The 25,885-nt window shown below is 44.2% G+C and overlaps 1 protein-coding gene across 2 annotated transcripts in view; it reads left to right on the top strand.

Annotated features, from left to right (window-relative positions):
• The window catches only part of ESRP1 (epithelial splicing regulatory protein 1), a 54,541-nt gene that overhangs the window by 22,210 nt on the left and 6,446 nt on the right, over positions 1 to 25,885 (top strand). The window contains exons 5-13 of one of the 2 annotated variants that reach the window (XM_040432585.1): positions 9,772 to 9,870; positions 11,152 to 11,206; positions 11,828 to 11,938; positions 12,532 to 12,664; positions 12,757 to 12,799; positions 13,321 to 13,622; positions 15,414 to 15,632; positions 21,540 to 21,726; positions 23,046 to 23,214. In XM_040432585.1, coding sequence (XP_040288519.1) covers positions 9,772 to 9,870; positions 11,152 to 11,206; positions 11,828 to 11,938; positions 12,532 to 12,664; positions 12,757 to 12,799; positions 13,321 to 13,622; positions 15,414 to 15,632; positions 21,540 to 21,726; positions 23,046 to 23,214 — 1,318 coding nt within the window. Of the gene's footprint in view, positions 1 to 9,771; positions 9,871 to 11,151; positions 11,207 to 11,827; positions 11,939 to 12,531; positions 12,665 to 12,756; positions 12,800 to 13,320; positions 13,623 to 15,413; positions 15,633 to 21,539; positions 21,739 to 23,045; positions 23,215 to 25,885 lie in introns of both variants that reach the window. The other variant, XM_040432584.1, reaches the window with a different exon arrangement.

The following is a 25,885-nucleotide window of genomic DNA, read 5'->3' as shown; positions in this document are numbered from 1 at the left end:
AAGCTGGGTTTGTTCAAGCAGAAGAGAACAGTATTGTTTTGCACGACTCCAAGTTGGGTTGTGTGGCTGCAGAATGGGTTCCGTTTTTGAGGGCTCTTTCCCAGGACAGAATGCAGCTAGAGCCACTGCTCTGGCTACAGCCAAAGTATCTCGGCTCTAGAATAAGTCTCAGAACGTGGCTCTAGTCATGATCTAGCCTGAATTAGAGCAGACTGTATCTGCAGCTCTCACGTCAGCCTGTATTGGATTAGATCAGGTATGCCCAACCTGCGGCTATTGGGGCATGCTGGGAGTTGGGTTGGGCATCCCTGGATTAAATCATCCTAGGGAAAGGCTTATTAACCCTTCATGTTATTTCACCCCATATCGATCAGAGCTTGCATGCTCTTGTTCGGTTTTTGTTTTTTTAATGGCGAAAAAATATAAGCAATTGCTCATCTAATCAGATGTGTAGCACATTAAGATACTATTGTCAATGCAGTAGTATGCCATTTACAATGTTTTCTTAATGAAAAAAAAATTGGGTCATAAAAAACAGTTGCAAAATAAAAACTTTTTTTTTTTTTTTAGAGTAGTGGAACATGTTTGGATTTGGAATCGTCATAATCGTACTGACCCATGGAATAAACTTTTCATGTGAAGTTCCACACAGTAAGCGCTGTAATAATAAATCCCAAATAACAATGTTGAAATTGCTGTTTTATTATCTCCCCCCCCCCCCCCCCAAAAAAAAAAAAAAAAAATACAAAATGTTTAATACATTATATGCACCCCTCAATATTCAAGCTACTTGGCAGCACCTGCAAAGGGAAGCTTGCTTACCTGCTTCTCGGCCCTGATCCTTAAGGCTAAAATTAGTAATGTTGCTAAGGGGTTAAAATGAACTTGAGGCAGCCGAATTGTTCCCCATATATTTAAAAATCCTATTGAATTTTTTTATTTTATGTGACTGTCGGGGGGGGGGGGGGGGGTGTAATATGGTAGGTAACCTCCTGGTTTATACTAATTAAATGCCTAATGCCTGTCATCCACTTTTTAAATTGCTTCCAAAAAACTGCATCAAAACTCGCCTGTGGGATTCGTGCCTTAGAAATCCATTGTCAAAATAAGAGAAAACCTTGTCCTGGCGCTCCACATTCCCGCGCTTTTACTGTGACCTGCAGCCACCAGAAGGTTTCTTCATGGCCGTATCTCAAGAACAGAATCCGTCAAGCATTCACACAATGTCCCTGTGCTCTCCAAGCTGTTAATGACTTGCCAAGTAAGATAAGTAGCACGCCGTGGCACCATGCTTCCCTTAGTTGCTGGTTTAGATCCTGGAAAGTAAAGGCCAGTTTCAGATAATCCTAATACGTTCATATGGCGGCCACACACCTGCTCCAGGTAGGTTTATACCCATTGTCTCCATCCAAAGCCCGAGTACAACAGCTCAGATACTTCTCTCCGCAAAGTCGTCTTGACGGCATGCTTGATGAATCGTGACATCCTAAGGGCGCCTTCACATGCTGCAGATTTTGTTGTAGGAATTTCCGACCCAAAATCAGTTCCATTCATCTGAATGGGGTTGTTATGGAGCGAAGCGCGTGTGTTTCTCCCCGTTTCTCTGTTGCAAGTATTTTATTGTTGTTTTTCTTCTTTCTTTAAAAAAGTGGTTAACCTTTTTTTAAAAAAAGAAAAGAAATTTAAACGGGAAAACAAACCTTAGATCCTAAAATATCAGAAGTCCTTTTTTGCTTTTTTTTTTTTTTTTTTTTTTTTTTTTTTTTTTTTTATCCACACCTGGAAAAAACTACGGTCAGAAATTTTTTAAAGTGAATTAAGATAAAATCATTGCTGATCAGCCACATCTGTCATTGGTTCTTCCTTAAGTCGTCGTCTTCTTTTTTTTTTTTTAACAATCAAAAGTATTGTTGGATCTCCGGGGCAATGAGGAAAGGGAATAAAAAGTTAGCGAATGTTTGTTTTTCCCTTGTGCAGACATCCAATCTTTCCTTTGATTAAAAAAAAGTCACTTTTTTTTGTATATTTCTACAGCGGAAGAATTATATGACTTACCGAACACCATTATTTTATATGTACCCCTGAAAAACAAACAATCAAATAATAAAAACTTCTCCCGCATAAAAAAATAATTAATAAAAAAAAAAAAAACCTTCAGACAGCAGCCCACATCAATGAAAAAATAAACATGTTATAGCTGCTGAAATGCGGAGACAAACAAAAAATTTTTTGCTGGTTATTGGAGGGGTTGTTTCACCTCAGTAAATGGCATTTATTATGTATACAAAGTTAAAGGGCATCTGTCAGCAGTTTTGTACCTATGACACTGTCTGACCTGTTACATGTGCACTTGGCAGCTGTGTTGGTCCCATGTTCATATGTGTCCGCATTGCTGATGTTTTAATGTATGCAAATGAGCCTTTAGGAGCAACGGGGGTGTTGTCATTACTCCTAAAGGCGTTGCTCTCTCTGCAACTGCCGCCCCCTCTGCATTTTGTTGATTTTAGGAGAAGTCAGTGGTGGCAGCGCTTGCCCACTATAGAAATGATCAGTCTATGTGCACTCCCGCAGTACCAGCCACCAGAGAGACTGATGCCATTTCCTATAGTGTGCAAGCACGGCCACCACTGCAGGGTGGTCGTAACCCCTGGATAGATTCTTTGGGCCCCCTAATTACACCATAATACTGGGTTGGTTTATTAGATAAAAATATTCAGTTCTGTCCATTGGGCTAGTGAGAAGTGGATATTCTTGCTGGTTAATGGATGCTCTTTTTGCCTAGAATTCTAGGGTTTACACAAATAACTTGTCTTTCTGTTTAACTTGCTCGAAGTTCACACATCCTGGATGTGTTGGTTCTTTGTTTGCTCGGTGAGTTTTCTGCTGAGAAATGTTCCGGGTGGCTTCCTCTAGAAAAAGAGCTGCCGTCTCTCTGCTGATTGTTGGATCCTTGAATTTCACCTCCGGGTAACTCTCTCGTTTTTCCGTGTTTGATCACCTTGCTTTCCAGTTTGAGTTTCCATCCATAGTTTAGCTAGTGTTTTTTTTTTTTTTTAAACTGTTTAAAAACTCCAGAGAAAAGCTTGATTCCCTCAAGAACAAAGATTATTGCTACTTATAAGTCAATCCAACATATTAGAACCTCTCTCCCCGAAGGAGAATATTACTCCTACTCTGAAATAGGTCTCCTCTTCTAGACTAAAATGCCATTGCATGGCAAATTATTGCTGGCAGCTGGAAGGAAATTTCAGTCAGGGTCCATTCACGCATCCGCAAATGGGTCCGCATCCGTTCCGCAATATCGGGAACGGGTGCGGACCTATTCATTCTCAATGGGGCAGGAATGGATGCGGAGAGCACACTATGTGCTCTCCGCATCCGCACTTCCGGGCAGCAGCTCTGCAAAAAAATAGAACCTGTCCTATTCTTGTCCGCAATTGCGAACAAGAATAGGCAGCTCTATAAGGGGAGGGGGGGGGGGGGGGGGGGTGCCGGCCGGGTGTGTTGCGGATCTGCAAATACACTACGGACGTGTGAATGGACCCTTTAAAGGGGTTTCCGAGATTTTAATATTGACAACCTGTCATCAATAGAAGATCTGCATTGGTCTGGCCCCCCCTGCCAATCAGCTTGTTGAAGAGAAGGCAACGCTTTTCATTGTTTACCAGCTCGCCGTCAACACGGCAGCGGTGAGCAGTGTAATTACAAGCCGTCCCATTCACTTCTATGCAATGGCTCGTTCCTATACACTTGAATATTAGTACCTGATCGCAGGGGTCCAAATCCCGACACATCTGCCAATTTAGCTGCTTGAAGAGACCACGGCCCCCTGGTCAGCTCCACTGCCTCATAGGCTATATGACGTCACATTCATCGGTCATCTAGGCGCTGCACAGCCCCATTCCAGGGAGTGAGGCTGAGCTGCAATACCAAGAACAGCCGCTATCCAATGGACTGCACTGCATTTAGCCATGGTGCTCACCGGAGTGCCGCAGCCTCTTCAAACAGCTGATCAGCAGAGGTGTCGGGAGTCAGACCCCTAGCAATCACATACTGAGGATCTATACCAGAGATGGCCAACCTGCAGCTCTCCAGCGGTTGCAAAACTACAACTCCTACCATACCCTGCTGTAGGCTGTCTGAGCATGCTGGGAGTTGTAGTTTTGCAACAGCTGAAGGGCCGCAGTTTTGGCATCCTTGATCTATACTGAGTATAGTTCATCAGTATTACAGCCCTTTTAAATCTGCCACTAATGGTAGGTAATATGGATATAGAGCTAATGGTAATGTTTATCTAGTGTTTAGTCGTTTCCCCCTGGTATTATGGAGGGTTAGACAGGTAGATCTACAAGGTCATGCCATCTTATGGGAATAGATAGACAAATGTTTCAGGCCTTACCTTGTTCTGGCTACGGCAGCTCCTGAAGAGGATGATCAGCAGGGGTACTGGAAGTCTGACCCCCACAATCTCATATTGATAAGATTGCTGATCAGCTACCCTTAGGATAGGTCATCAGGATCAAACTCCAGGAAAGCCTCTTTAATTTGTGACAAAAAAAAACCTGGTGTACTTGCACTGTACCATTGCTGCTTCTAGACAACGTTGGGGCCATGTCTGACAAGGGGGATGGCCTAATGAGAAAGGAGGCAAAGCTTAAGGAGCACCAATGTGTGCCAAAATTTTGCAGCAAATTTTTGGTGGTGTAAAGTTGTCATCCATTGTGAGCTTTTGATCAATTTCATGCATCTTTAGACCGCCTGGTCCATGTTTATACTGTCTATTAGACAGGCTTAGTAAATCTAACCCAATGTTTTAAGGCGCATTTTCAAGTGCTGACTGAGCAGTCCATGATCGGGAAGATTTTGTTCCTTCCCGATAACTGCCTGCTCATCAGTGGAGATGAGAGCTGCATGTGAAGGCAGCTTTCATCTCCACTGTATGGGGGATGAGCAATGGCTGACTTACTGTTTCTGGGCACTAGATTGCTTTTTAGAGCTCATGCCCAAGAACATAAGGGCTCCGGGTCCGTATTTCGAACCACAAACGGCGGGTCTGCAATACTTGAGCACTGGTCATGTGGCACCACATGCTATGGATGTGGACCCATTTACTTGAATGGGTTCGCAGTCAGCAAGATATGGCTAATAATAGGAGGTCCTATCTTTTGCGGAGCCAAGTCACAAATCTGAAACCCTACAAAGCGCTTCCGTGGGCTTTCGGGTCTGTGCTTCCACACCACAAAAGATAAGACATGTCCTATCTTTTGCCATATCTTGCGGAACGCGGACCCATTCAAGCTAATGGGTCCGCATCCTCAGCACGGAGTGCCAGTGCAGTTTGTGGTCTGGGCTTGGAGCCCGTACTTTGGTGGGAATGAGCCCTCACACCACATGATCTGCTGCCCAGTAACATGTGCTGCATGAATGATGACTTCACCCAAAGCCGTTCATAGGAGGATTGGCAGCGCCTTTACATGAGCCGATGAACATACAAACGCTCATTCACGAAAAGTTTCCTGTAAATCCACCATTACTCTAGGGCTGGTTCAAAGGAGATGCAAACTGGGCAATTGTACATGGCTCCAACCATCCCAGTTTAACAGTGGAGCAGATACATATATTTGTCTTGTAGGATGACACATTATAGGAGCAGGTAGATTGCATTTTTTTTGGGAGTGGTTGACAAGGAGATGTACAGAGTACATATGCTTTGATATAAAACTAGCCCAGACTGGCTGTCAACTCTAGTAGAGGCCTGCACTGTTATAGTCCATGTGATGGCGGCTGAACACCTTCTTCCTCCTCCGCCGGTGCTCTAGTTTTGTCAAATGGGTTAACAATTGTGACACCTGGGTAGGGACTGCAAGCAACATGACAGGTCTTATATATGTCAAGCCTGTTGAACAAGTTTGGTGTGTTTATGGATGCCTTGTGGCGGGTTGAGCGGAGTCACTCCGCCTAGCTTGCATCCGCCTTTCCCTGAAGAGAAAAATGTTATTTAAGGGCGTAATTTGATCCCTGTGATCCACCCAATATATTCACGGCATCAGCAGATGCGAGCAGTAGTTTCTCTCCTTTTGGTGTCACATTTAAGGCTTCTTCTTATTGAGGCTCCTTACATAGGAGATTGCAACTCTGACCTATTCTTGTGGCTTTGAAGGCCCAATAGCAAAAATTGGAACAAATACAATATACATATTATGCTAAGAAAGTGTGATGGCAATGGCAGATCATAAAGACTTGTGTCCCGTTTGTCTTTAAGCCCACCTTCCATGTCCCATTTATGATACTGGGGTATAGAATAGAGGAGCCTTTGAGTGCCCTCAAGCTTCAGGGACAGTGTGCGGCTGCTACTTCTCCGTCGTCTTTAGCTACACCCCTGAGGGAGGCAATACGCTAATAAATTGAGCTCCGATCTAATTGCAAAAAAAATTATTAGTTGAACGATCTGATATTGATTGAGTAGCACATAGCTCACTGAATGCATGATGGGAACATGACCGCAGTGCTGGATCCGTCCAATGATGGACAGAAATGGCGCCTGATGCGTTGACTGTAATGGGGCCCATTTGGTTTCCTTTAAGGTATCAAGGGTTTTTGATGGAATCTGTGATTGAGGCTCCTAACAGAACCTCTGCTGCAGGTGTGAACATAGCTGTATGCAGCAATTTGGTCCTGGCAGTGGGTCATAAGGACCATTATTTAAGTCCTGCAGGCTGCCAGGGGATGCTGGGAGTAGCAGTTTTACTACAGCAGGGGAGGATCAATGACAAACTTTGGAGCATCTGTCTTATTTCCCCATTTAGAAGGACAATGGATGATACTGATGAAAAGGGGTTTGTAGAATGATTGATCCTGATCACTGCTCAGGGCAGAAATCATTTGTTGGCTGATGGGATCTTGTATGTTTTATATAAAAAAAAAAGATTGGTGGCGAGCAGCATGTCACCCTGCGTAAATGGGGATGTGTTGACGACATAATGTAAAGTGTATGGGGGATCAATGATCGTAACGATTGTTAATCCCCCAGTAAGCTAAAACCAGATGTGGCGATGGATACGCATCCGAAAGCTTGTATGCAGGGTTGCCAACCGTTCAGAAATTTCTGGACAATCCATAAAAATAGGTTTATTATTATTAGTATTATTATTTATTTTATACACTTACTATTTCCCGGGGCCGGACTTTGCTTCTATATTATATTATTTGCAACCTCTTTACGGCTGTGGCCACTTTGCAGCATGGATTTTGGCTGCTTGTCCGCGTCTGGTTCTACCCATAGTCTCATGTAAAAGCTTTTTAAACGAATACTAATCGACTTGTTATATTCACATCTACAGCAGATTTGTTGCTGCTGTCCCTTTCATTCCAGTGTGTCTTGCAGAAATCCATGTGCTTGCCACTAAAACTCCATCCAGGCGAACGGAACCGAAATGTCAAACAAATCTGCCGCATGTGAACGTACCCAGCTACTGGCACGGCCGGGTTGTACTTTTATTTGGGTGATACTTCCGCCGACAAGACCTAGATTCCAGGGTGCAGTTAGTGACTCTGTTGCATGTCAAGGTGCACTTGGTCTATATTCCCACAGCCAAGATTAACATCTATCCCTTGGTTAATCTGCCCGATGACGATGAAGAAGAAAAATAACTCGTTTATCTGCATCATTGCACAATAAATGTCCTGAAAACCACATTTGATGTTGTACAAGCAGCGACAAGATACCTGGTAATAACAATAGGAAGGGCTGGGTCTCTGTACATGCTAATGAGCTATGCAGAGAACATACCTGGCACGTCCTGGGCGCTTCACCCCCCTCCCGATTAGCAAACTGAACGATAAATCAGGACATACACTAAAGAAATAATAATTTAAAAAAAATATCAATTAGAAATTCATAACTTGCATTCCTGCCTTGCAACACATTTTAATTAGGGTTTTATAATTGCTGAGTTTTAGTTGCCGATGTAGCAGTGTTGGATTTGTCATTTGTGCCTGAATTAAAGTTACCTCGTATGTTTACGGTTTACTTGCAGTCCTATGTTAATGCAGTGTGTTTTGCACAAAATGACAAACTCAATCTGCTGTATCTGTGAAGCGTGTAAACCACTACAGCGTCGCTGGGGTATAATAGTCCTCAGAAATACCAGAAGAAGGATGGACACCTGAATCGACTGCATCTGGCCAAATGGTTATGGCTGTATGATAAGGTTGCCATGACCCTGCCTTAAAGGGGTTGTCTCACTTCAGCAAATTGCATTTGTTATGCAGAGAAAGTTAATACAAGGCACTTACTAATGTATTGTGATTGTCCATATTGCTTCCTTTGCTGGCTGTGTTCATTTTTTCCATCACATTATACACTCCTCGTTTCCATGGTTACGACCACCCTGCAATCCAGCAGCGGTGGCCGTGCTTGCACGCTATAGGAAAGAGCACCAGCCTATGTGAGCTCCCCCCGATGCCGGCCACCAGAGAGACCGGCACCTTTTCCTATAGTGTGCAAGCACGACCACCACTGTTGGATTGCAGGATGGCCATAACCATGGCAACGAGCAGTGTAGACTATGATGGAAAAATGAATCCATCCAGCAAAGGAAGCAATATGGACAATCGCAATACATTAGTAAGTTCCTTGTATTAACCTTGTCTACATAAGTGACATTTGCTGAAGCATTACTTTATTGTTGAATTACCCGCCAGCCTTTATTTACAGGGCTGCAGCGTTGACGTAGTGTCTGCAACACAGGGGCGAAGCTAAAGGTTCATGGGCCCTCGTGCAAGAGTTCAGATTGGGCCCCCGTTCCCTCAGTGCTTTGTGGCCAGGGGCAGGGAAGCACATAGCCTTTGTGCTGCCTAAGGCAGAAATTGAACCGGCACCTCCGCCCCATGCCAAATACTTGACCTAACCCCTTCCCTCCAGCCAGAGATCTAACTTGACCAGCATGCACTTTCTTTAATACTGGAGTCTTCATATGCAGCACAAGGGTCGTTGGGCCCCCTCAGGCTCCTGGGTCCGTCAGCGACTGCTACCTCTGCATCCCCTATAGCTACGCCCCTGCTGCTGCAGCCAATCACTAGACTCAACAGTAGAATTTTTGAGACTAACGATTGGCCGCGACAGCCATATGTTGCAGGCATGACCTCAACACTGAAGCCTTGTAAGCAGACTGGCGGGCGATTCAATGGGTAAGATGCTTTGTTGTTTTACACCATCTCTTGCCTGTGCCCCAGTTTTTTTAAAAAACTCGAACAACCCCTTTAACAGGTTGCTCTCACTAATTGTACGTGTGATGTGGGTTAAAGGTGGGTAAAATTCCTTGCTGCTGCTCCTCTCCTGATCAGCAGATTTATGGCCACTGCATTCTGTGACTAGACGATGCTGAAAGTCCTGGGGGCAGCCTCCGAACGGTTATGCCTCCTGTAGTATTGTTATATTATGGTGTATCTGATCGCAAACACCCTAACCCCAGACATCGGGGTTCAGCTGATGTGTCTAAGGAGTACAGCTTCCCTTTGCCACATAAGAAGACCCCAATAATATGGAGCATGATAGGTCAGGGGCTTGTAATGGAGTTTGCATTGGGACTTCACGTTCCACCTCTAGGCCTGTTTGCTGACTTTGTTATCTTCCCTTTTGTTTGGATGCATTCATGTTCATTTTCATGCCTTTTGCTCCAGATTTTAACACTTTTTATTACCTACCTGATTATACAATAAAAAGTTATTCCTGTAATTGACACCTAGTTCTCCTTAACCCGATCTCTTCAGACTTGGGTCTGGAACAACAGGACATGGAGGTCCCTCATGGAGCTTCAGAGGTGGACGCAATGGGAGACATTATTGTGACGCTGATTTCAAAACCCTACAGTAAGTCTGTTACCTCCACGGATTTCTCAATTTCTAATGTGTAGGAATGGGGTTGTTTTCTGCAGCGCACACATGGTTTTCTACAAACCCCAGTGGCAGAAAATCCTGCATCAAAGAGGTCGCGTGTGAACCTCTCCTTATTATTGTCAGCCAAAATACCTTCTTGTTTATAGCCTCAACGAGCTTGAATGACAGAAGTTGCTTTCCCCGCGGCATGTCTGTAGAGGGTTTGTTCTCATGTTACGAGAGAGAGACTTCTTAATTTTAACTAAGACATCTTTGTTCATCAAAAGCTCTAAGTTTTATATATAGTGGGCAAACCAACCATAGCCTACAGTATGTCAGCAACATTACCCTTAGCTCCCCTAATCTTGAGGATCTCATGTTTTGTAAGTAAAGCCCCGCTTTTACTTAAAACCTAGAGAGATGGTGGTATCTCGTTAAGGAAGAGGACCTTCTCGCCAGCATCACCTCTTTGAAGTGGCCCTCTACGAGTCAAAATCTGACTTTCCAACAAGCCTTGGGATTTGACATGCTCAATCTGTAGACGGCTGTTTCAGGGATGCTTGCCCCTCGTCAGTACGGAGTAGGATTCTGCAATGCCTTGAATAGGGCTTGGGCAAGGTGTCAAATCCTCTGCCAGTCCTGTATGGAGACTTACTGGAAGTGCTCCATGGTATGAGAAATTATTGCCACAAGTAATAGCATGCAGAGCATAAGATCGTTTGTCTTCCATGGATCGGATAGATTTTCGGCATCCCCTCGTGTAATCAGAAATTAGTCATTAGCAGTGTGAATGCTCTAGTGGCAAAGGAGCAACGACTTCACCCTCCCCGATGTAGGAGATGATACAACCCCTTTAAGGTGATCACTAGATGTCGACTGCTGGAAGATGTCATTTATAGGGAAACCCAGAAGCCTGTGTTCAGCTTTCCTCTAGCTCCGGCACAGGCATGGACATGCCGGGTCCTCCTGCCCAAGTAACGTTCTTTATAGCAGATCTTCACTCTCTCTAAGAGATGAGGGTCCTGAAGAGGAGATCTCCGACTATTAACTGAGAATTCCCATATAGCGTATTTGCGAATAGGGCTTTTAAACCAGAAAACCCCATTTCTTTTAAAAGGTCTTGGATATTCGGCAATACCATACTCAACGGCAAATGAAAAAGATCTAGAAATGTATTCTAAAATTTACCGTATATAAAAAAAAAAAATTGGCTACATTTGCTAGAACTGAAGTGTTCTGAACTCCTAATTTATGTGTTGTGTTTTTTTTTTTTAGATCACAAATTTTCAGACCCTGAAAGAGTAAACTACAAATTTGAGTCTGGTACTTGGTGAGTCCGCAGTGTTTTTCTGTTGTAATTACCATTATTGCTGATTTTATTTTCATTTTACCTCAAATACCAGATGGTTTGGATAGCTTCATTATAATGTCAATCACATGGGGCGATACTGTGTCAGCATCATTATAGGATTTTAAAAAATTTCCTTTTATTAATGTGATTGTGCATTTGCCCCATGTGAACAGGATTTTATGTGGATCCTTAGATGAGGTTTATCAATTAGCCACAGGATGGGTGGTAAATGTGTGATCACTGGGGATCTGACTGCTGAGACCCTGATCTTGAAATGGGGCCCCAGAATTCCCCATTTGAATGGAGTGGGAGTGCACATGTTGGTCCACTGCTGCGGGCCTGATATTGACTGCATACCATCAGTGCAATAAAAGTGAATGCAACGGTGCACCAAGGTGCGCGCTACCAGCCTTGAGCACCATTCTCCATACCTCCGGGGGTCACATCGGTCAGACCCCAACCGATCATACATCCATCGCCTATCCGGTGAATAGGTGTGATAAAGTTGCTCTGGAGTCCGTCGCCAGTTCTAAAATTGGCTTCTTGCACCTTTTCATTCTGGACGCCTTTTAATTTAGCTTTTTTTATTTACTTTTGCAGCAGCAAACTGGAGATAATTGATGATAACACCATAATCCGTGCCAGAGGTTTACCATGGCAGTCATCAGACCAGGATATCGCCCGATTCTTCAAGGGCTTAAATATCGCAAAGTGAGTCCCGTCCTCCCACCTTCCCTCTTATTCCGCCCCTTGTTCTTTCTGACCTAATTTCCCTTGTTTTTTTATGCTGTGTGTATGTGATTTAGTTATTTTGTGTTTTTTGTTTTTCCCAGTTGGGAAATTGCCATATCTTAACGGGGTGGTTTGTATACACCCTGCATTACCGAAGGTAAGATTAGTGCAGGTTACGAGGCAGGTTCTGGTCTCTGCTAAACGAGATGGTTTTTCAGCGGCGTGTGTGCGTTTTCCACCCCCTTCTCCACTTTTTCTGGTCGCTGTGTTTAGTATGGTTCTAAATTCTGTTCTTATTCCTTTTGGCGTAATTTAGTTGACGGTACTATGATCTATTAGATCTCTGCATGGGATAACTTTTTTTATTTTGTTTGTTTTTAGTTTGCTGTGAACCTATTTTGTTTGCTGGTTGGATCTTTGATTTTTAGAGGGTTGCCTATTTACCTTTAATGACAATGTCACGTGGTCTTCAAATTGAGCTCATTGTTCCATGTCCTCGTCCACTGCTGATACGGGTTGACGTATTTGCTCAGTTCTTATAACCAATGTTGTCCTATGTAATGCATGTATAGGGGTGGAGCTGCCCTCTGTCTCAATGCCCAGGGACGAAGAAATGGTGAAGCTTTGGTCAGATTTGTCAGTGAGGAGCACAGAGATTTGGCACTGCAGAGACACAAGCATCACATGGGCAACAGATACATTGAGGTACGCTTCCCAAAATGTAATTTTCCCTGTAACTTTTTTTTTTTTTCTCTACAAATTAAACTGAAATTGACTAATTTTTTTTCTGACTTTAGGTGTACAAAGCAACTGGGGAAGATTTCCTGAAAATAGCTGGAGGTATGGAGACCTTTACAAGGGCTGAGATTAGAAAAAGGGTCTCCCACACTCTGTGCCACTGTTTTCCAAGGGGTGATCCCATGAAGAAAACGTAACTGTGGAGAGGGAATAAGTTGTCTAAATGTGATAACCCCTTAGTGGAGCTTCAGAGCCAGATATGACCCATCAAGAAGAGTGATGCCATTACTGGGGTGTAGGGGGTGTTGAAGGTCGCCCATTTTTAAAGCAACCCATGAAACTTATTTATCACCTATCCACAGGATAGGCGACAAATAATGAATGACAGGGGGTCCGACTGCTGAGATCTCCCTGAGAACATGGGGCCCTATAGTCCTCCTCTCTGAATGGAGTTGTAGTGCACATGTCGGTCCACCGCTCCATTCATCTTGAAAGTAGTGGAAGAACGTACGCATGACTACCACAACATTCAGCGAGGACATGGGATTGTCATGCTGGGCCAACCATTTTGACTACAGCCACCAGTTTCTAATATGCCATTGATATAGTATCTTTCTTTTTAGGTACATCCAATGAAGTTGCTCACTTTTTGTCCAAAGAGAACCAGGTGATCGTACGCATGAGAGGGCTGCCCTTTACTGCCACTGCTGAGGAGGTGCTGACGTTCTTTGGCCAACATTGCCCCGTAACTGGAGGCAAAGAAGGAATTTTGTTTGTTACATACCCTGACGGCAGGCCGACAGGAGACGCATTTGTGTTATTTGCCTGTGAGGAATATGCGCAGAACGCATTAAAGAAGCACAAGGACTTGCTGGGCAAGCGATATATTGAGCTGTTTAGGAGCACAGCCGCGGAGGTGCAACAGGTTTGTCGGCTCTTTCATCTCTGTAACCACTAGCACTTGACAGCTTGCAAATGCATTAAATCATAATGTGTGTAGAGTCTATTAGGGTGGTATAGGGCAGGGGTACTCAGCTGGCGGACCATGGTCCAAGTCAGGACGCGGTTGCCAGCTGTCTGGAACCCTGCATATCCCGCTCCTCAGGACTCGGATACAAGTGACTGCAGTGGTAAAGCAGGGAGCTGTCAGCGCTGGCAGGCACGATGAAGTGACATCATCTCACCGGCTGCACTGAGCCACAAACGGCAAATATTTGCTCTGTTCTGTTTGTCGGGGGAATGTGGGGTTGCTAAATATTTAAACTGGAGGCACTTAAGGGGCATAACTCTGTAAATGGGGTGTAGCTATGAGGGGGGCATCACTCTGTTGGGGGGTGCTGCTTAAGGGGGCAAAACTCTGTGGGAGCCAATAAAGGGAGCAAAACTAATGGGGGGGGGGGGGGATCGTGTGTGTGTGTGGGGAGGGGGCATTACACTGTTTGGAGCCACTTGAGGGAGCATCTCTCTGTGAGACGGGCATTTAAGGGGACCTCATACTGTGTGAGGGGGCACTTAGAGGACATCACTTTGTGTTAGAGGCACTTAAAGGGGTTATCCCATGATTAAAGTAAAAAACTAAAATCATACATCTTATAGTGCATGACAACCTCTTTCTAGCAAAGCTAGAACCAGCCCTGTACCTCACATGGATCCAGAGATCTCCCCATTCATTGCTCTGCTAGATTTATATCAAGCTGACAGCTCAGGGGGCGTGTCTTTTATGCTGCAGCTCAGGGGGCGTGTCTCAGCTCTCCCTATCACAGCTCAGGAGGCAGTTATAGGATGAAACTGAGCATGTGCGGCCATCTGAGTGAGCAGGACAAAGAAATAAGAAAATAAACAAACAGCAGGTGGCGCTGTACAGATGCATTTTATTGAATAACTGACTGGCTATGCTAAATTTATAATCACATGCAATTACAAAAGTATTCAGATCCATATGGTGGTTTGAAAACTGCACATTATTTTTTTTTTTTTTTTGGGGACAGTCCCACAAAAGGGATATCCTAACAGATTAGATGCCCCAGAATGATTACATGGGCAGTGAAAGTTTTTATTAAAATAGACATGTCTGGAGAGGGTACAGGTCATCCTTTAGATATCCTAACATCATGAGCTCTTATGTGACTGCTTCCTCATAGTAAAGATGCCAGTCCCATTCATTGACCACCTGATCTGATGCCCACAGCCAAGCTAAACTATATACCATCACAGGTGTAACAATGCAGAATTAACAGGGCCTCCGTCTACTATGTGGCATTTATAATACTGGCATCTTATGACCAAGGCCATGGGGACCCTTTAGTTAACAGGGCCCACGTGTGGCTTCTGCCTCAGCCCTCCTCCCCCCCCCCCCTCCATTTATCCTTTTCTGTGTCCTATGGCCTACAAAGCCATGGGGCCATCCAGCTGTGGGAATGCAACATCCTCCAGAGCAAAACCACCTGTCACACTGACGACTTTGTGAAACTTTTCACGCCCTTTAGCCAAACCCAACTATTGTTTTCAAGGGTAATATGTGAGGTGTATACACTAAAGCCATGGACCAGGGACGTGTCCTCCTTTCTTTAATGGATTATAAAATAAAACCATCTTATGTAATCGTTTCTATACTGGAGCAGATCTGTCGGCGTGCTCATCGTGCCCTAGTTCTCAGTGTCCTCAAATTAGCAGTAAGTATATGTTTTTTGGTAAAGTATATCCTGTGTCCCCGCAGGTGCTGAACAGATACTCTTCTGCTCCTCTTATCCAACTCCCGACGCCCCCAATCATTCCTGTACTACCTCAGCCGTTCATTCCTCCGGTCAACATCAGAGACTGTATACGTCTTCGAGGGCTTCCATACGCTGCCACTATTGAGGACATTTTGGAGTTTCTGGGTGAATTCTCAGCTGATATCCGGACACATGGAGTACACATGGTGCTAAACCACCAGGTATGTTCCCCGAACCTGAATTACAATCTGGGTTCACACCAGCAATATTGGTGCAGTTTTCAGTGCCGATTTTTAACCAAAGACTGGACATGTAAACTGGAAAGCTCAGCTGTGTATATCTTGGGGCGTACGTTATAGGGGGTGTCTCATCTCAGCAAATGGCATTTACCATGTAGTCTGAGTTACTACAAGGCACTTACTAATGTATTGTGATTGTCCATATTGCCTCCTTTGCTGGCTTCATTCTTTTTTTTTTTTTCCATTTGCATTATACGCTGCTCGTTTCCAGGGGTTATGGCCACCGCTGCAACGCAGATACGAGGTGGATGAGAGCTGCTGCGCATGTGTGCCTGGATTGCAGGGTGGTCATAACCCCTGGGAACGAGCAGTGTATAATGCAATTGAAAACAATCAAGCTGGTAATGGTGGGCATCGCATTATACACTGCTCGTTTCCAGGGGTTATGACCACCTTGTAGTCCAGAATCAGTGGTCGTGCTTGCACACTATAAGAAAAAGCGCCGGTCTCTCTTGTGGCTGGGACCGCGGGAATGCACATAGACACGCATGCACAATAACTCCTGTCCCAGCCTCACCTGGAAACGAGCAGTGTATAATGTGGTGGAAAAATGAATCCAATATGGAGAATCACGATACATCAGTAAGTGCCTTGTATTAACTCTGTCTACATGCTAGATGCCATTGGCTGAGGGGAGACCACCCCTTTGAGACTGCTCAGAGGACATCTTTGTGGAGAGTCCTTGGGCTAAAACACCTCTTCCATCAACTAATATGAAGAGGCTGGCTAGTGCTTTCCTGCTTCATTTGTTTCCATGCCATTTCCGTAATCTAAAATAATTGAGCTAAAATTTGTGGGGGCTTGCTAAGGCCTCTTTCACACGACCGTTTTTTTTTTTGTTTGTTTTTTTCCATTTGCGGGCCGTTTTTCGCGTTCCGTAGACGGAACCATTCATTTCAATGGTTCCGAAAAAAAAAGGAATGCATTCCGTTTCTGTATTTCCGTTCCGTTGAAAGATAGAACATGTCCTATTATTGCCCGCAAATCATGTTCCGTGGCTCCATTCAAGTCAATGGGTCCGCAAAAAAAAACACAGAACACATACGGAATGTACGCCGTATGTCTTCCGTATCTGTTTTTGCAGAACCATCCATTGAAAATGTTATGCCCAGCTAAATTTTTTTCTATGTAATTACTGTATATGCCATACGGAAACAAAAAAAGGAACAACGGATCCGGGTAAAACGGCCTGCAAAACACTGAAAAAGACATACGGTCATGTGAAAGGGGCCTAAATCTGGCAATTTTAGGGAGTGTCCTAGCTCACCGATTTCTGCGTGACCTCACGAAATACCACCGAGATGTCCATACTTGTGTAATGTTGTTCTTGTATTAACCTTGAGTAACTTTAAGTGAATTTCCACCCTTTTAATATCCTCATTTTCTAACCTATAATCGAATATTCCGCGCTGGTTAATTTCTTAAGATATTGTTAAACTGTTGGAGCAATGCGTTTCTATTGCAGTGCACAAGCATAGGTTTAATGAGGACCTGTCGCCATTCCTGACATGTCTGCCCTAGTAAATAATTGTATTGCACATCGACAATTCTGGAGCATCTATACCTATGATTTGATGTTGCCATTCCTCTATTATACCTACTGGTAACACCCTGTTGCACCTTTTATTCATAAACTTCTAGTAGCAATAAACATAGGAGCAACACAATATAGTTATAAGGAAAGATGTTACATAATTGTTACAACATCGAGACTGCAAGTACTTACTAAAACCTGTTACAGCACCTCCTTAAGCAGGAACGTGCTGGAGGGATCATGGGAGTTTACTACATACTGTAAAGCAGTACTCAGCGGTAACGCAGTGCACGGTAAGCTCCCTCTAGTGGCAGCTACAGGTTGCGAGCATGTTATCGGGTGCATGCTGTCCGAACTGTGGGTGCAGTGACCGGTCAATGCTATTATATCCAGGTTTACTATTATGCTGATTTATGTGCTATCCGATCCTGCAAGGCTGTGAATTGGAGAAAGTGGTAAAACTGGCAGTTCTTAGTGCATTTGCTGGGAGACGGGGCCTGGTCAATGCCTCCTCCAGCCCCTGCACCCGTCCTCCTGCCTTGCACCCTGCAACCATCCAGAGAACCCCAGCTGCCACCAAGGCAGGAGCTCCAAGCCCAGGCTGCGCCCCAAGGGGAACAAAGGGCGATTTCCCTCTCTTCACTGCTCAGGATTAGCCACTGTGAGGACTACAACCACCTTCATTGCCTCAGCCACCACTCCTCCTCCTGCGTGGCATGGGCAGCATCCCATCCCATCCCGACGTCGTGCAGCCAGCTGTTCTCCCCATTTCTCTAAAGCGCCGCAGAGCTTCAGAGTAAAACAAAAGCTCCGCGTCACGAGGGATCCTGTTGGGGTTCAGGCAGCATGAACCCGAGGGCTCCCACACGCCACTTTGCAATTGTCGTTTATACATGTCAAATGTGAGGCGTGGATTTACGAGAAAAGCCGCTCCATTGTTTCCTGTTTGTGCGTTTTTATATTCAGCCCTCGCATTGTACCCGTCACCAACTTGTAAGGAAGAATCCACGTGGATGCATCCGTTCCTGTATAGTTGTAGTAATGTCTGTGGCAGGTCAAGAATGTGAATGTTCAGGTGCGGGCTGGCGGGGCATGTGCAATGGGTGCTATAGGGGGCACCAGTGAGTAGCCAACAGAGCTTTGAGACGGGCAGATCTGCATGAGGGGTCAGCACTGAATATGTGGCAGTAGCATGCAGTGCTTGGATATAAAGAAGCCGGAAGTGTAGGCGTACAGAGGAAGACTGGGTACAGCTGGTCAGAGATCTAAAAAGATAAAAGGGAAAAAGTGTTTTTTAAATGAAATCTACGGTACTAATGCCGAGTGGTCCTAACCAGTGGAAATCCGCTCACGTGGTCTAAATGCTAAAACTTGTAATATCTAGTTTTTGTATCGTAGCCAGCTATAGGCATTATCTATAGATTATCTGCAGTGAGTGACGGGCGTGGTTCTACTACTTTTAAAGGGGTTATCCTATAACTAATGTAAAATAATGAAAATCAGACGACATATAGTCCATGACGATCCCTTTCTAACAAAGCTAGAACCAGCCCTGCACCTCACATGGATCCAGAGATCTCCCCATTAACTTCTCTGCTAGATTTATATCAAGCTGGCAGCTCAAGGGGAGCGTCCTTTCTGCTGCAGCTCAGGTGGCGTGTCCTTACTCTCCATATCACAGCTCAGGAGACGTGTCCATGTACGGCTTTCTCAGGTCAAAGAAATAATAATAAGAAAAAACAGCAGGTGGCGCTATACAGATACAGTTTATTGGATAACTTGGTGACTATGCCAAATTTTTTATTACGTGCAATTACAACAGTATTCAGATCTAGGTGCTGGTTTGAAAACTGTAGAATATTTTTCGCAGGACAACCACTTTAAGGCCCCTTTCACACGGGCGAGTATTCCGCGCGGATGCGATGCGTGAGGTGAACACATTGCACCCACACTGAATACCGACCCATTCATTTCTATGGGGCTGTTCACATGAGCGGTGATTGTCACACATCACTTGTGCGTTGCGTGAAAATCGCAGCATGCTCTTTATTCTGCATTTTTCACGCAACGCAGTCCCCATAGAAGTGAATGGGGTTGAGTGAAAATCGCAAGAAAGTGCGGATGCGGTGCGATTTTCACGCACGGTTGCTAGGAGACGATCGGGATGGAGACCCGATCATTATTATTTTCCCTTATAACATGGTTATAAGGGAAAATACCATTCTGAATACAGAATGCATAGTAAAACAGCGCTGGAGGGGTTAAAAAAAATTATTATTTAACTCACCTTAGTCTACTTGATCGCGTAGCCGGCATCTCCTTCTGTCTCCTTTGTTGAACAGGACCTGTGGTGAGCATTAATTACAGGAACAGGACCTTTGATGGCGTCACTCCGGTCCTCACATGGTACGTCACATGATCTTTTACTATGGTGATGGATCATGTGATGACCGGAGTGACGTCATCAAAGGTCCTGTTCCTGTAATTAATGCTCACCACAGGTCCTGTTCAACAAAGGAGACAGAAGGAGATGCCGGGCTACGCGATCAAGTGGACTAAGGTGAGTTAAATTATTATTTATTTATTTTTTTAACCCCTCCAGTGCTAGTTTACTATGCATTCTGTATTCAGAATGTATTATTTCCCCTTATAACATAGTTATAAGGGAAAATAATAGCAATCTACAGAACACCGATCCCAAGCCCAAACATGCACGATTTTTCTCACGCGAGTGCAAAACGCATTACAATGTTTTGCACTCGCGTGGAAAAATCGCGGGTGTTCCCGCAACGCCCGTGTGAACCCAGCCTAACACTGCTTTCCCTCCAAATTAGCAAAACCATTCTTGGTTGCCAGAGTTAATAATAAAAAAAAAAAAAAAAAAATATATATATATATTTCCACATTCTGATCCCCTCCACAGCTTCTCTCCGCCACCGCAGCCATAATTGCTCATACACCGCGCGTCACTGCTGCAGTAAAAAAAAAAATAATCTGCGGAGGAGAACGGATTGGTGGCACTGGTACAGAGAGAGGTTTGGGAATATACTGGATGGATATACATATTAGATAGAAGGTTGTTGGCCGCACAATCAATGAGAACAATTTTCTGTTGAATGATGGTTTAGCAGACGCAGCCGTGCACATTTTAGTCCGTAATGGTCGTTAAAGTCGTTGAGGCTTGTTCTGTGATATCGGGCAAAAAATGAATTGTATTTCTTTGAAAGTACAACTTTTTGTCCGACTATTGGGCGAAAATTTTAAGCACTGCTGACTTTAGGACTTCATCACATTTTCATGGGCAATGGGTGGTATTAAAGAGTTTTCCGCTTTTTTTATATTGATGACCTCTGCTCAGGATAGGTCATCAATATCTGATCAGTAGGGGTCCGACACCCGGCACCCCCGCCGATCAGCTGTTTGAAGAGAAGGCAGCGCTCGTCCAAGGGCAGTGGTCTCTTCTCTTTTTTTTAACCTACCTGCCATCGACATTGCAGGATAGGTCATCAATATCAGATTGGCGAGGGTCCGACTCCCAGCACCGCCACCCATCAGCTGTTTGAAAGGGTAGCGGCACTACCTGCGCTGGGACGAGGAATTGTAATGAATCCACGGCCGCAGCAAATGAAACTGCACACAGGTGATTTTGTAACAAAAGCCGTGCTTGCACAAGTGCCGCTATCCCTTCAAACAGCTGATCGATGGTGGTGCTGGGAGTCGGACGCCCACCGATCTGATATCGGGGACCTATCCTGAGGTTAAGTTATCAATATCTTTGCACTGCACACAACCCCTTTAACAATGCAGACTGACTAAACCTTAGTGTCATGTCCAGCTTCGCAGTACTCGACCGCATCACAACACTTTTTTCATGTCTGCGCCATGTGGTCGTACCTTTAGCATATTGCACACCCTAATGGCGGCCTGTGCTGCTATATAGGGAGTGTGGACATGCTGCAGCCACTGTGTAACGATGCCACCTTATTCAAGGTCACCATGCAAATATGTGCCCAGGCTGTTAGCAGCGGGCAACTCCCATTTACTTAATGACAAGTGCTTTAGTGATTGCCTCCACAAACTCTCAGACTTAACACTTCACCATCTGACTCAAATCAGTTATTAGAGCCAAGACAAATGAAGACGGTTCTGCAGATGTTGCTGCCACCATTGAGTCAGAACTTAAAAATGATCCTAGTCGTCCAAAGCCAGTCTTCATTCTTTGCATATTTTTGTTCGAAAAATAAAGGACTTTAATAAAACTTGATACCATTTTGCAAAATGTCCTCCTCTTCCAGGGTCGGCCATCGGGAGACTCGTTCATTCAGATGAAGTCATCAGAGAGGGCTTTTCTGGCGGCTCAGAAGTGTCACAAGAAGACCATGAAGGACAGATATGTGGAGGTGTTTCAGTGTTCTGCAGAGGAGATGAACTTTGTCTTAATGGGGGGAACTTTAAATCGCAATGGCTTGTCCCCACCGCCATGTAAGTTACCATGTAAGTTTGGGCTGAGGGTCTTGCCGCTTCTCTGCGCTTTGAGCTGGTAGGTGCTGGAACTGCTTTCTTCTTTTTGTGGAGATTTGGGGTTTGGTCGGGTGTAACTGTTCATGAAAGGGGAGACATCAAATCAACAGCTTCAATTCCTTGGTGGTGAATGAGATTTTGGGGCGTTAGTGGGATGTTTATGCTGCCCTCTATTTTTTATTTTAAAGGGGAACTAAAGCTAAAGCGACCTAAGTAGGAAGCTTCTATAATATAATAATGGAACCTATAGAACCTGCTGCATGCTCTCATTTTATTGGTCACCTCTCCTTCACTTATTACCACTCCGTCTGTGTGATGTCAGGTCCATTAAATAAGTACAAATCATACTATTGAGGCCTTGACCTGTAGTAGATCCTATAAGAGATTTTGATTACCGGAGCTTTGGCATTTAAGATTTCTGCTTGCTGTCATTCAGTAGAAACCTTCATTGTTCACGTCTGGTTTTAAAATCTGTAGACACCCGAATGCACGGCTCATGACGAAACAGAACCCTGGTAACCGGACTGTAACGAGCTTTTAATTCCCTTCGATTTAGTTCCCCTTTAAGTCACTTTATTAGACTAGAATCTTTTATCTGGAGCAGAGTCAAACTGCATCCCTGATTTTATTTATTTTTTTATTTATTTTTTCCTCCCCCTTTATTAAATTACTTTTTTCCTACCTGTTTTCGTTGCTGATCTTGGGAGTGAACAGTTGTGCTGCGCCACCAAAATAAGCACATTTATTTTATTTTAATTATATTTGTCATTTAATTGCGTGCACAATGCGATTGAAAGCATTAAAAGGACTCTAGTTAAAAAAATAAAATATAGATATTTATATGATTGCTGCTGATTTGCAAATCAGCCAGAGAAAACAGAAGGTAAATGACGACTCGACAGATAGTGTGCAGTACTATTATAATAGAGAACGGTATTGCCTGATCCCCTCCTGCCGCAGTGTAATCATTCACCGCAAAAAATGCAGACCGCGCACCGTGGGCTGTCCGCATCCGTATGTCCTTTCCACGTCCGGCAAAAAAAAAGTGTCCTCTTCATGTCTGTTCTGCAGAAAAGTGTCCTCTTTATTTACCAAATGGGAGTTTTTTTTAAGAATGGTGTGTACATGAGCCCTAAGGAATGAATAGGAATAGGACATGGACAATTTACATTTTTCTCACCCCTCGATTAGGTTGAACTAGGACTTCTCAGATTTCTCCTCCGTAGAACCTAAGATGTTATAGAGATTCCTTTCTCATTTGTCTTTACGTCTTTCTCCAGGTTTGTCTCCCCCGTCATACACCTTCCCAGCACCAACGGCCGTTATTCCCACAGAAGCAGCCATCTACCAGCCCTCCTTACTCCTCAATCCCCGTGCCATGCAGCCATCTGCTGCGTATTACCCAGCGGGCGCACAGCTCTTCATGAACTACACTGCATACTACCCAAGGTACGAATGACCAGGAACAATGGACCAATTGTGGGATTCAACCACTGGCCTCGGTCCAGGTGTCCTGATACCGCATTGTGCACAAGCTGCGGTGTACAACACTGCGTCGTAGAGAGCGCTAATCCATTTCACCGTCTCGGTGTCCAATTTTTGTTGTGCCAAGTGAGTGGCAGTGCATGAACCTACAGTAGCTGAGGGCTCCCGGCGAATGTATAAGGGGAGGAACGCTGTAGATTTAAATTCGAGGGTATGAGGCGGCAGGGAGTCCGGTTAATGGATGAGCAGGCGGCAATAAATCTCTTGCAGTAAACGCTTCTGTAATGAGTAGAAATCTTTCAACCTGCCAAATTGTTGCCCTGGAGTTAAAATAGTTGTGTGCAAGGTCAGGCTTTGTTTCTTGGGTGCAGCTTCTGTAGAGCTTGAAGAATGCCAGCTGTGTAGAAGGCCTGAATTCTGCTGCTTTTCTAAGCTATTGGCGCACGGTAGACCTTCGAGTTTGATGCACCCTGGAGGTAACAATTCAGCAAAAATTTACCGATATGTGTTCGGTAGACTACGGTTTTCTAGAATCTAGATCTCTGCTTCCAGGCTGGTTTTCAAGACACAGTTCAGGTAACTGTGCTACAACCAGTCCTGCACCTGTGTGCTGACGACCAGGACGGCTTTTCTTTCCCCTAGAAGTAAGCAATGGAGGCGCCCACTGAATGACTGTAAGCAGAGATCTAGAAAACCTGTGAAGAATCGGTACAGAAAGCATACTGGAAAGTTGTACAACTTTTCCTTATACAACAGCTTTTATTTGCTTTAACTTCATACTTCACAATCTGAGTACATAATGGGTCACGGTTTGACAATTTGGACGTTTGGGGTCGTCTCTTTTGGCATAGGCATGTAACCGTGGGTGTTTTAGGTTGGAGATTGGTGGAAATAGATAACACTGATGTAGCAGGCGATGGTTACCTTCTTCATTTATTTTATTTTAATCCGATCTGAGTCATCAGAAAACGATCAATTGTTTAAATCTATTGTGTTTTTTTTTTTTTTTTTTAAATAGAATTGTTGGTTAGTCGGCGTCCCCCCCCAATGTCACCATATATATTTAAAGAAATCCCTGACCTTTGGCAGAGCATGCTTAGAAAACTCTCCCATAGTAGTCATTAAGGTCCATTGGGTCTATGGCCCATCTGGCCCAAGTCTTGACCTGTTATAGGCCTAGTGGCCACTGTGAAAATTGCAGGACTATATACATTTTTGCAAAATTATAGATAATGAAAGAAAACTCCATTAAAATGTTTAGCATAAAAATGTGTCGTAAACAATAGGCCACTTTCTGATGACACGTACTATAAATGACACGTACTATAAATGACACGTACTATAAATGACAAGTTCAGCTCTACACTGTCTGCTATAACCAATAGATTAAGATTTTCATGTTAGCGTTTTATTCTTTTTATGAACCTTTTGTCTTTCGACTGGAGGCAGAATATTTTTCTTGCAGTCACTACGTGCTTTGTAAGCTGTGGAAGGGTCTGTGAATAGTTGTAGATGTTTTTGAAGTGGTCCTAAGGGGTTTTCTTTAGTGTGTTCATATTAGTTGTATGTGTATTTCCTAGTGAAGCTTGCTTTTTTTTGTTTTAGGTTTTTAAGGCCCTATTTTACGTCTGTATGCCCCATGAGAGTAAAAGCGTATAAAAAGAACGTAACGTCAGGGGCGTACGTAGGGCTCCATAGCAGAAGTTAGTAAGGGCCACCCGTCCCACCTACTTTCCCAGTATACATGCGTCACACAATGCCAGGCAACACAGAATGCAAAGCACTCCACTCATTTTGATTAATTTAAATTCTTTTTATTAAGTGGAAGAAATTTTAAAAGAAAAAACTTGCAATAAAAGGTTGTCCTGTACCTCACCCGTTTTATCCAATTTCATAAATATGTACACCAGACAACTGCCATAAATACCTTAAGTCTCCACTAGGGGGAGCTCAGTGCATAGGAATGTATTCAATTATCCTTGGTTTTAACGGGCATCTGTCAGCAGATCCCTATTACACTGGCTGACCTGTTACATGTGCACTTGGCAGCTGAAGGCATCTGTGTTGGTTCTATGTTAATATGTGTCCGCATTGCTGAGAAAAATGATGTTTTAATATATGCAAATGAGACTCTAGGAGCAACGGGGGCGTTACCATTATACCTAGAGGCTCTGCTCTCTCTGTAATAGCTGCGCCCTCTGCACTTTGACAGGGCTTGGCATTGAAGACTCTTGATCCTGTCAATCAAAGTGGAGAGGTTGCAGCAGTTGCAGAGAGAGCAGAGCGTCTAGGTGTAATGGCAACGCCCCTGTTGCTCCTAGAGGCTCATTTGCATATAAAGAAACATCATTTTTCTCAGTAATGCGGGCACATATGAACATGGAACCAACACAGATGCCTTCAGCTGCCAAGCGCCCATGTAACAGGTCAGCCAGTGTCATAGGGACAAACCTGCTGACAGATGCCCTTTAAAGGAAGCTGCAAATAATTTCTTTGCATTGAGCTCCCCCTAATGGCAGCTGATGGAAAATGCAGAGGGTCTGTCAAGAACTGGAGAAGCAGTTCACCCTGATTCCACAGTGGTCGTATGGTCTGCCTTTATGATGGGTATGCCAATGAGTTGCATGTTGTATTA

This window comes from Bufo bufo, chromosome 5, assembly GCF_905171765.1.
Source record: "Bufo bufo chromosome 5, aBufBuf1.1, whole genome shotgun sequence".
In the NCBI taxonomy this organism is placed as follows: Eukaryota; Metazoa; Chordata; class Amphibia; order Anura; family Bufonidae; genus Bufo; species Bufo bufo.
The sequence above is the reverse complement of the archived record's forward strand: the minus strand, read 5'-3'. Positions and strand labels throughout refer to the sequence as shown.